Source organism: Protopterus annectens, chromosome 13.part0 (genome assembly GCF_019279795.1).
Source record: "Protopterus annectens isolate FY-2018-M chromosome 13.part0, PAN1.0, whole genome shotgun sequence".
Taxonomy (NCBI): domain Eukaryota; kingdom Metazoa; phylum Chordata; order Ceratodontiformes; family Protopteridae; genus Protopterus; species Protopterus annectens.
Genome location: NC_056747.1, coordinates 528,200,286 through 528,212,272, shown reverse-complemented (window position 1 = coordinate 528,212,272; position 11,987 = coordinate 528,200,286). Strand labels below are relative to the sequence as shown.

Below are 11,987 nucleotides of genomic sequence, written 5' to 3'. Positions count from 1 at the left end.
GCATATAAAGTAGAATGAAAGGTGGCCTACCAACGGCAACTTAAATGGGTTAAAATTCAGACGATCTGTATCTTTGTATGTACATGTTTTGTGATTTTGTGACAGAAAACTGGAACAAGGAATGGAGAAAAAAACAATATATGTGCATGGCTTTTTCTCTCCCGAGAGGCTTGAAAACTGCTGATTCTGGGGAGTCTGCTTTGACTGTCAGACCAGGGTAGGAGAAGAAAGAAGGTTTACTCTGTGGGGAAGTACAGTATAATATTATTTCTCTCCCCGGGGAGAGCATAACTGTCCTCCCAGGGGAGGAGGTATGCTGGCTCCTGACTCAGTTGAGAAGGTATGCTGGCTCCTGACTGTGTGGAGAGTCCGGCAAGGGAAGTCTTAAACGGGAGAAAAATGTTAGAATATCTGAGTATGGAATATTAAGAATGCAAACATTAAGTATACAAACCATTTTAACATGGAATTAACCCCCTTTCCCATAGAATTACTCTTGAAATATTGGAAAAGTCAGCACTGTACAGTGTGCCATAAGGCAGGAATCTTAAAAGGAGAAATAGCTCACTTGTTCCTCATGCTGGAAACTGTTTCAGTCCTAATTAAGACAATTGCTTTAAAAAGGCTGTATATTGAGGATTTGTTGTGCAAGTTACAGTGTTGAAACACCATAGTTTTGTTCTTGCATGTAATAAAAAACATCAGATCTCAGTGTAGCTAGCAGACACTGTCAGAATTACAGAGCACCATGCACATCTCCGGGCCGCCACCGCAGCCTGCGTAATGACTGTGTTTCTACAGAAGCAGGCAGTCCTCTGGCCCTGGCTGCTAATGGCAGCACTTCAGGCGGGCCTTGGCCAAACTGGGCTTGTGTTGGCAGCAGCGGTGGAGACTGAACGTTCAGCACCCAAGGCTATCATTAAGGTGATTCCCCGAAAGCTGGATCCAACTGGGAAGTACAACTTGACTCTGGAAGGGGTATTTGCTGGGCCTGCAGATGTGACTTCAGCAGATGGCAAGCTGTTGCAGGTAAACAAGATTTGTTTTGCTTTCTTCTTAAAGTTGCAACTAAATGTTGATATGTATTGTAAATCACTGCATGGTACTACTGGTGGTCCCACTTGTTTCTCACTATCATAGCAAACATGAACTGCTTAAGTGTTTTAGTAGGTGCTAAATTTGAAGACATTGGAGATGGGATACACTGTGTGCTCGCGTCCTGCTGTAACTTTAAAATGCATGCCCTTGTATGTTCATTAGCAATAGCTTTCAGAATTTAATGTGGTGGTGCTCTACAGTTATTTAAAATGACTGCCTCAATGGGAATGTTAATTTTATTTATGATGCTCAGTCATACTTCATGCACACTTTGAAGCATTGTGCTAGTACTGCAGCATAACACCCACTCCCCCGATTTGTAAAAGTCCTTTAGCATTGGATTACAGCTGCAGCATTACTGCATGGTACATGAAGTGATGTGGCTGTTTAGATTGAACCATAGCTGTCAACCTCTTGCCTCATGATTTGGGAGCAAAGTCAAAACAATCGGACATAAACCCTGACTCTGGGACATGTATATGTTTGTGTCATTGGCTACTGTTTGTTTTATTTTATTCATTACTATATTGTGCTTTTAGTCTGAGGACTAAAATCTTTAATTATAAATCACTTTGTGATTTTTTTTAAAGCATTCAGAAACATAAAGCAAAGGTAGAGATGTACTTTCAAGGACCCTTAAGAGGTGAGAGAGAGTTAAGATGTAGCTTGGGTCCGTTTACGTTAAGCAATGTTCTTGGCTGATGTACTTTTACACACTTTGTTGTCTGTTCTTATTTGTATTTAACTTTGTATTTTTCTGTTTATTTTAAGTTATAGATAAAAATGATTCTCTTGGATCAATTTGTCTAACCTTGTTTTCATAGATAAATGAAGAAAATTATGTCTGAGTTGTACTTCACTTAAGCTTGTCTTCTCATGGCTTTGAAAATAGAGCTGTTTTTACTGGAGTCTTGTAAGGTTCAGCCAGGTAGCTGTACTGATTTTGAATACAAGTTCATCGTTAATGTTATGTTTTTTTGGCTTATATTAATCCATAGCTTGAAATGGAAGATGTAGCATTTAAATGTGGAAGATGTTTATACATTTTCATCTGTTTGAAGTTGGCACTGAAGGGAGAGCTGTTTAATAGCATTGTGCTCTGATATGCACTTGATACAAATGCTTATCCACTATACAGATAAGACTACTGCCTTGCAAATACTAAGTGAGATTTTGAGAGTTAAAGAACGTATGTATTTGGATAACTATAACAGGACTTTTCAGCATTCTCGAGGGGGGGAGGGCTTGTTATAAAACTTTTTCATTCTGTTGCCGTTGGGGTTATGAGGCAAAAAGCTGTTCAAAACAGTTCCGTTTTGCTTTTTGTTTAATGAAGATAACCAAACCATAAATTAAGGCCTTGGCAAAAAAGACACATTTGATGACATAAAAATAAAAAAGCAGAGTGCACATTTTGATGCAGTAAGCCCTGATGCGGCTCGTGTTAGTAACTGATTCTGGCTGGTATGTTCCTCCTTTTGTGTGTGTTTTTAAACTGAATTGTTAATCTTGGTATCATCTAGTTATCTACCTTAAAATTCTAGGATTTAAAGCATTTGTGTATTACTTGTATCTTTTTTTAGTCAAGTACAAGGGATACAGTTACTGGGATAAAATAATTGTGTGCGAATGCACTGCTTTGATTCTCTACCAAGTAAAATATGTTCATTAATGCTTGATCATAAAGTGAAATTCATTAATATTTGTAGAATAATGGTCATGCACAGGTTATATATTTCTTATTGTATCTAAGAATTTATTTTAAATTCTTTAGCTCAATTGCTAAAGCTGCTTCACTTCCTGTTTTTTAAGAAACTTGAATGTACAGAAGTCTTCAAATATAAAATAATGTTTTTGAAAAGTTCTTTTAATACAGATATTTTTTGCAGTTCAAGTAGATGTTTTTTGAACTGCAGTTTTGTGTTTGTATACGCATACTTAAACGAGTAGACTCATACACACATGCACATGCATACTCATGTATATGAGCAATATATATTATTTCTACATTCACAGATATGTTGTAGAGGATTTCAGTAGTAGTCTCATCAGTGACTTGCAAAACTTTTAACTTGTAAATGCAGTTATGAATAATTTAGGTCTCTCGGGTACTTTGCAATAAAGTTTTGTTATTCAAGTGCAGAAAATATACTTAAGTATATTTTTTGAAGAAATCTTTTTGTCACATGTATTCTTTATCACCCTTGAGCAGCTGGGGACAGAAGAGTAATTGCTGGAACTTAATTGGATTAAGCTAGAATTCAAACTGAAATAGTCAGTGATGCACTCTTGCTTACCTCAATTTCTTATCTCTGCTGACTGTTGATGTTGTTGTTGTTGTTGCAGTTACAGTAGCATTGAAGTAAATCGTACTGAGATTTTATTTATTTTTTAATGTATGTATTTATTTTTTGCTTTCTACTTTTCAACTAGTCTATTTTGCTTAAATAGAGTTTTCAGTATTTTACCTCAATGGAATAACTTAGGAATTCAGAAATTCCCATTGTTTCTTTGGTTCTTTATAGAGCGGGTTTATAATTTGTAACACAGATGATTGAAGCCTATCAGCACCTCCGATACTCAATCTGTTGTCTTTTTAGGCTTGAGCCCTTCAGCCTCCTCTTATCTTACACTGTACCTCTAAGCTGCTCTGTGGTTGTCCATGAACCATTAATTATTCTGTTCTGGTACTTAACTGTGGGAGCATGGCATTCTCAAGACTGGTATCTGCTGAACTACCGATTTTTCTTTTTCAGTCCTAAGTTATGTCAGAGGTTCCAGAGTCTTTAGGTTAAAAAAAATTCCTACCTGTTTTCAGACTGCAGATAGCCTCCAACCCACTTTCAGACAAAATTGCTTGTTAAAATCTTCCTTCAGCATCTTTGCTCCAGTTAGAATTAACAAGGCAAAAATATAATTATGACAGGCACTCTACCCATGCAAAGAATTATGCATCAGGTCAAGGGGTTACAGTGGTGCTAGGCAGTGGTCCCAAAATAGATTTCTGAGTGGCTGAGCTTGTAAGTGTCTTGGGTGTTGGTAGCACTTTGTTCTGAGCAAACTGTTATTATGGCAGAGTACTTAACAAGAATCCAGATTGCAGATTGGATTGTCACATGGTCATATGCCAAAAGTCACTTCTTGCTGAAACGTGACATTTTGCAGCAAGGTAGAAAATGCGTGCCAACTAATGGAGTGGACATTTTCAGTTTAAAACTTTTGTTACCCTTAGTATATTTTTAGTCATAATGCATGTTTTCCTGCAGTATGCAGATGAATGATTGAAAAGTAAAAATGTTAAAATTATGTTCCATGAATAATGATAAATATAATTTGTTTTCACATGGCATAACTGTCAGTCAAGACAGTACTATGGAAACAGGGACTGAAGACAGTGTGGGTTTATAAGGTGTCATTTTCTGCAGTAATGCTAGGTATAGGACCACTTTAGCCCAGAAAGTATGTTAGTGCAGATTTTTATTTTTATTTTGCAGAAACTTTTGTAACTAAATTGCAGACTGTTTTGAGCTTTGCTGCATCAAAACAGTTCCAGTAAGTTTTGGAAGGGATTACCCAGTGCTTCATGAAGGCATATTATTGTCAAACTGATAATTAAAAGCACTAAAACATTGTATATAACTCTTTGTCTTACATTTTCTATGTAACTGACTTGACGTGTAATCTTTGTAATTGTATAATTTTTGTAATTATTGGCTGTTGGAGCTTTTCTCCCCGGGCCTCCGCTGAAAATGGACATATATCCAGTCGGACTATCCCGGTAAACAAATGTAAAATAAATAAAATAAATTTATTTCTTAAAGTTTTGTTAATGTTTTAGAGTAAACGTGAAGTAATTAGAGACTATAAATTGCTGTAAGAGTTAGTGTGGAGAATAGCCCTGCAAATGCTTGAAGTTCTGCAGTGTGTCATATGTTTGTATGGAACACACAAAGGTGGAGATCATCACTGTGTGAGGAGAAATTAGATAGCACTGCATTTGTAGCAATAATGGATGGAAGTGATGTTAGAGACCATCCAGGCTGAGCTACAAAAGATGAATAGGAGACTCTTGAAAAATTTTCCTAAAACTGACTAGCAACATAAAATATGAAGGTAATACCTTATGACCATGCAAGCACCATTTTGTTATTGCAAAACAAGAATAGAGAGATGAAGGCGCAAGTTAAAATTTCCCAAGATAAATTTATGGGTGTTTACTTTAAAATTGATGGAAATAAAGGGCAGGATGCTAAGGAGAACTGTGTGTGCAATGCAAGCTCCACTGATAAAAGGAAATTTGTTCTGTGCAGCTTGTATAAAAGTAGGTTGATAGAGTGGTCTGGTTGCCAATTTAACCGTATTAAATTGGAGAGGACCCTAACATGTATGCCTGACTGTGCTAGACTGTTGCAAGTGCATTCATCTACACAGTTGTGATGCTCATTTGGAGTCTGTGTACTCCTATATCTGACTCATGCTGCCTACCTCTTCTGCCTGGGAGCACAGTTCAGTTCTAGGCCCTTTTCCAAACGAAGCATGGGCAAACTAACCCCAGCCCCTCCCTTTCATATCTCTTCTGTATCTCTCTGGCTATCTCTTCCAGCCTGCATGGATCACTACTTTGAAACTAGGTTATATGAGGGTGTTGGACCAAAATATCTGTACATCAGGGAGCCTGTTCATTATATAGGCATATTATGTTACCCAAGCTGCATTCTGAACTCCCAGATTTGAAAATAGAGGCCATGTTTTATCAGGGCATCCCCAGTAGTTATTTGTTTAATCCAACGATTTGCATGAGTACTCTGGCTATGGTCCTGTCTACCATGAGTTAAAAAATTGACCACATTGCATAGATGTCATGTATGTCGCCTTCTGCTTCAGCAGCCAGCTTAACTCTACAAGTGAGAAATTTACTCCTCCAGAATCACTGTTTAGACAGTGTAAGAAGCCACCCACTAGGAAGATCTGTACTTTATAAACAATTAATTTTAGTGCATTCAGCATGTGTCCAGTTGTAGTGTACTTCTGCTTACATATTGTATTGTTTTGTATTGTCTGGCAGCTATCACAAAGGGTTAAGAATGTGAGCTGTTAATGAACTTCATCCTGTAGTCTAAAGTTTGATTCCCCTCAGCCTCCAGTTGCCTGCTGCATGACTGACCAAGTCAGTTTTCCTGACCGATTACTGGATTGAGTCTGAATGGTCCATATGGGTCATTGTTCTATCCCGTTAAATCCAAACAAGCAAATAAACAAGTAAATCCTGTCAGTGTTCAGGTTTTGTCTGTGATCTAAGATTACTTAGAAAAAAAAGCAGTGTTTTAAATTAAATTTCATTTGGCAGTCCAGATGGTCTGTTTGTTAGTGAATACTTCCACCCTGATATTTTTTGATCGTAAGATGTCACATGTGTCTGCTGGAAATGTTGCCATATATCACAACACAGACACTTGTTTAGATTTTGTTATATGGAATATTTAAGTAGTTACACTGGCCAATGGTATTGTCTGAGAGAGAGAGAGAGAACTATGTTCTGTTAAACAGAATAAAAATCAAGGAAAATGTTTGTGCTTTGTAAGGTAAGATGACAAGGAAAAGGCTATTCATAAGAATAGCAATTTAAAAAAAATTAAGAAGTTCTTTTGTGTTTGAGCGGTCGGTGAAATAATTGCCTTAAAAAGCAATTACCATGATAGTTTTCACACTCCCTAAAGAGAACACATTGACCACACTACAGGATGAAGTTCATTAACCGCTCACATTCTTAACCGTTTGTGATAGCTGCCAGACAAGACAGAACAAAACAATATGTAAGCAAAAGTACACTACAACTGGACACATGCTGAATGCACTAAAATTAAGGTACAGGCAAACACGGAAGGACTGTGGCTGACCAAGTTCGCAGATGACTGCAAACTGGGCGCCATAATCGACTCTCCAGCCGACACAAGCATCCTCCAAAAGGGCCTCATAGAAACAGACAACTGGTGCCAGAGCCATGGCCTCAAGCTAAACGCCAAAAAGTGTATAGTCATCCCCTTTGGGAAAAACAAAGTGCCCACAAATTACCACATAGGTGGTAATCCATTAAGTACAGAAGAAGTAATTAGGGACCTGGGGACCCAAGTTGATAGCAATCTCTCATTTGACAACCACGTGGCCAAAGTGGTTAGAAAAACATTTTATATAGCCCACCTAATCATGAAGGGATTCACATCTAGATCAGGGGAGGTAATCGTGCCTCTTTACTCATCCCTCATCAGGCCCATAATTGAGTACAATGCCCCTTTTGGGATGTACCTTACCAGACACCTGCAGCAACTGGAAAGACCCCAAAAGTACCTCACCAAGAGGATCAAAGGGCTCAAACAGATGCCATATACAACAATCCTTTTTTTGTCTACACTCCCTAAAGAGAACACAAGAATCCTTTTTTTGTCTACACTCCCTAAAGGGAACACAAGAATCATTTTTTTGTCTACAAGCACTATAGCTACAGTGTTTCAAAAAGTTTTCTTTTCATTATCTAACCAATCAGTGCACAGAAACTGCAGCAACTGGAAAGACCCCAAAAGTACCTCACCAAGAGGATCAAAGGGCTCAAACAGATGCCATATACTGCCCGGTTAAAGAAACACCAGCTCTACTCAGTGGCATACCGCCTGCTCAGAGGCGATCTGTGCCTGACGTATAAAGCCATGTCCAACCCCAATTAATGGACATGCTGCACCTCAGAAAATCCAAATCCCATCGAGCTACGCGCTCGAGAGACTTGAACCACAGCACTGAAATAAATAGGACATGCTGGAGGGACAGATTCATAACCCAGAGGCTCCCTTCACTCTGGAATAAAATCCCAGTCCAGGTTAGGCAGAGTCCCTCATTGACTCTCTTCAAGAGGAATCTTGATGAGTGGATGGGAGATTGTAGTTTTACCCCGGGTATCACTTCTGTGTCACTGTTAGACAGAGGCACAGTATACTAACCTCAAAAAAGGGCATAGCAAAATAAATTTAAAATGGGTGGCGAAAGCCAAACACATTCTGGCTAGGCTTATAAATGCCCTAGGGCAGATAGCCTAGTATGAACCTATGAACACAACAATCCTTTTTTTTGTCTACACTCCGTAAAGAGAACACAACAATCCTTTTTTTGTCTACACTCCCTAAAGAGAACACAACAATCCTTTTTTTGTCTACACTCCCTAAAGAGAACACAAGAATCCTTTTTTTGTCTACACTCCCTAAAGGGAACACAAGAATCCTTTTTTTGTCTACAAGCACTATAGCTACAGTGTTTCAAAAAGTTTTCTTTTCATTATCTAACCAATCAGTGCACAGAAACTGCTCAGATCGAGATTTAACTTTACACTTGATCATTTAAAATATTGGTGTATCACAGTTAACTTGTATCTGTTGCATTAGCACACTGATTTTTGTATCATGCTTAGAGCCAGGACTGAGGTGACTCAAATCATCTAAAGATTCCATGGTATTTTCTCACAAAACTTGTGGCTGACTTGTATATTTGTAAAAGTGGTTAACAGTAAAGGAAAACCTTGTATGCATAAAGTGTAGAAGAGAAGGAGGAAAAAGTATTCAGAAATACAGTAATTGGGGAGGGGGAGCTCTTTCACATCTGAGACCTTGTGAAGTTAGCTGTCGAAGAACAACTGTCAAGGTAGTTTTACTTCCTAAAGGAAATAGTTCGCTGCAAGTCTTACAGTTGTAATATTTTTAAAATGTACTGATACATTTTGGAAATAACAGAAAGATTTTATGTAAACAAATTAATGGGTATGAACTAATCAATACAAATTAATGTAAGACATAGCTCATTTTGTTGTTCATTTTATTTTTTAATGGTAAAGTCTGACTGGTTATAGCTGCTTTTCAGCAGAGGCTCTGGGAGAAATGTAAAAACAAAATGACTTCAAAGACATTAGTAAAATCACAACATTGTAGAAAACTTAAATGTTAGAAATTTAAGGATAAGCATGAGGTGGAATAAATAATTGATACATAAAAAAGTATGTATAAATACATACTATTTGGTTACAGATGTCTAATTTCAACTTAAAAAGATCTCAAACAGAAATTTGAAATCAGTAAACCCTGTACAACAAATGAACAAATCAGAGTATGTAGAATATTGAACGTACAATCTGTTAATTTTCATTCTGTCCTCATCTGATGGGTTCGGATCCGATCCCTCGTATCCAACTCAGCCATTCCTAAAGCTTGTGGCAACCAAAAACTCACTTCTCCCTTGCCCACAATGCACCAACCCCAATTACCTCAGATCTCGTTTGCCTCTTCAAGCAAAAGACGTGCTCATAGCATCATAGGAAGTTACTAGACTAATAGCCCTAGGGCCGTTACAAGCCTAGCCGAGTTCTGCCCTTGTTTCCACGATCAGTAGCTATTGCTCTGTCCAAGAGGGACACAAGTGGAACCCCTGTCTACCATCTCTCCTGCTTTCTTAAGATAAGTGATTTTTTTTTGATATTTCTCTTAAAAAATGTTTTTTTCACTTTTACCAATGTAAGTAATTTCTGTCGGCTCATTTTTCTATACATTTAATAATAATAAAAAAACTTTTCTATTTTCAAACTTCTTTTTGTGTGGATTGTGATGGCAGATAAACCAGAAAGGTTTAAGAAGTGTTCTAAAGTGTGGGCATAAATTGCCGCTTTTCAATGCCCACACATTCTGTGTTGATTGCCTAGGCCCCTTGCATTTACAGGAAGACTGCTCCATATGCCATGGCTTCAACTCCCGCACATTAGTGGAGTGGAAGAGTAAACCTCCTCCTCCTCCTTTTGGAGAGGCTGTATCAGAGGGTTCATCCTTTAAATCTAAAAAATCTTCCACCTCCTCCGCTTCGGATTCATCAAGGAAGCAGTCTGCTAAGGAACTTGCCTCAACCCCGGATCAGAAAAAGTCAAAATTACAGGATCCATCTGTTCCTTCAGATCTTACCAAGAAAAAAGTCTCCGATCTGACATTGCATTGGATCTGACAAGATCCGACAATCTAAATCTGACGGCCAAACTGTTATAAAGCTACTTTCCAGAACAAGGTACTCTCCTTCACTGGATCTGGTCCCTGATAAGAGTACCTTCTCCCTTTCTGGAACAGCCAAGGTCCCCATCTGTACACTCCACTCGTTCTACCAGGAGCCTTACAGAAAAAGATGTGGAGAGAGTGGCGAGGAAGATTATCTTGGCGTAGAGCCAGATTGGTTTTCCATCAGCTCCTACTCCTCTAGGTCAGGAGGTTTGTTTATCTACAACTCTTCCTTACAGATTCCTCTGCTGACTCCTCCTGCTGCTTGAGAGAGTGTGGATCCAAGCCATCCAAATCCGTCTGGTTCAGATCCGAGGATTACCATATCCTCAGATCCAAAGTTTTCCCTGAGAACTGTGGTCCCATCGATCAAGAGAGCTCCTGAAGCTGAAGTCTGCCTGTCAGATCCAAGGTGCTCTACTAGTCTCCAAAACTTTTAGAGCCGTCTCTGCACCTTGGAGTCTTGGCACTGGACAGCTATGCTCTGGCTTCCACCTCGGGAGTTTTACCCTCAGAGTGGGGGGGGGGTACTGTTCTTCCCTGATTTGATGTCCTCTCCTTTTCCAGGCCACTCTGCTTTTGAGGCTGTGAAGAGGGCATTTTCTGCCTCGGCAGTTGTGACGGAGCCATCCCACTCGGATCCTAAGTCTTCTACCATGATGTCTCAACACTCAGAGCCTCACTTAGGAGTACAGTTAATAATTTAATTATAAATATAAGTTTTAAAAGACTTGTTAATTGACTGTACTCCTGAGGATCACATGGCATGGAAGAGGGATATATAAAATGAGTGGAGTCATGAAAGTTTAACTTTTCCTTAGAAGTCCCTTGCATATGGGACGAAAGCACTTAATTTTGAAAGTTGTTTTTATGATTTTTTTTGTTGTTTGTATTATTTTTAAATTTTGATCCATTGGATTAATTAAACTGCTGTGAAGTGTCCAGGTGGGTATTGTGGCATTTTTGTGTGGACTTTTTACTGGTTTGTCGTTTCCTGTCTTATTTGGCTGTAATTGTGGTTTGAGAGGCACTGTGAACACTGAAGGACACTCTCTTCTTCCCAATTATTTTTTTTTGGAGCCTAATACTGGGGTTGGAGAAGCCCAGAAGAGTGGATGGGAAACAGAAAATTTACCCTGGGGATCACTGCACTGGCTCTGCTGGACAGTGGCGCAGGGAACTGATGGCTCTGCTGGACAGAGGCACAGGGAACTAATCTAAGGGGGTGGTGAAAGCCAAAACATTCTGGCTAGGCTTATAAATGCCCTTGGGCAGATAGCCTAGTACTTACCTATTAGTCTCAACAATTAATTGCTCAATCATTTGACCTAGATAATCTTATTACCCATGATATTGATTATTTTAGATACAAATTTGATTATGCTAGAATTTTTTTCCAGCAGAGATGCACAAATGATACAAATTAAAAATGGGAAACTTGGTAAATTGGAAAGGGATAGAGCTGATTATTGTAATGGTACAGCATACCCAGACCCGCCCCTTTCACAAACTTGGGGTAAGAAGAACTTTGGGCTTCATTTTCAAACTCTGCCAATTCATTTGAACTAAACTGATTCAAACCAGACACCTAATAATATGTCTGAACAGAATAGGCATGGACAACTCCCATTTCAGGAATACGATTGGAATTTTCCTTCTCCAAGATGATCCGAGAGAATAAGGGAGAGGAACAGCAGGAATCAATGGGGAGGATCGAATCAACATCAACTTCCTCACCAGCCCCACCAATGGAAGGGGAGGAATGCCGCCCATTAACCAATGAACTTGTGGGCTTGAACATATTACATGTCTTTGATT

The 11,987-nt window shown here is 38.8% G+C and overlaps 1 protein-coding gene across 1 annotated transcript in view; it reads left to right on the top strand.

Moving 5' to 3' along the window:
* The first annotated feature begins 236 nt into the window (after positions 1-236).
* The window catches only part of RNF43 (ring finger protein 43), a 1,798,873-nt gene continuing 1,787,122 nt past the window's right edge, over positions 237-11,987 (top strand). Inside the window, exon 1 of the mRNA XM_044054855.1 lies at positions 237-1,029. Within this exon, the coding sequence (XP_043910790.1) occupies positions 784-1,029 (246 nt within the window). The 5' untranslated portion in view covers positions 237-783. The remainder of the gene's footprint in view (positions 1,030-11,987) is intronic.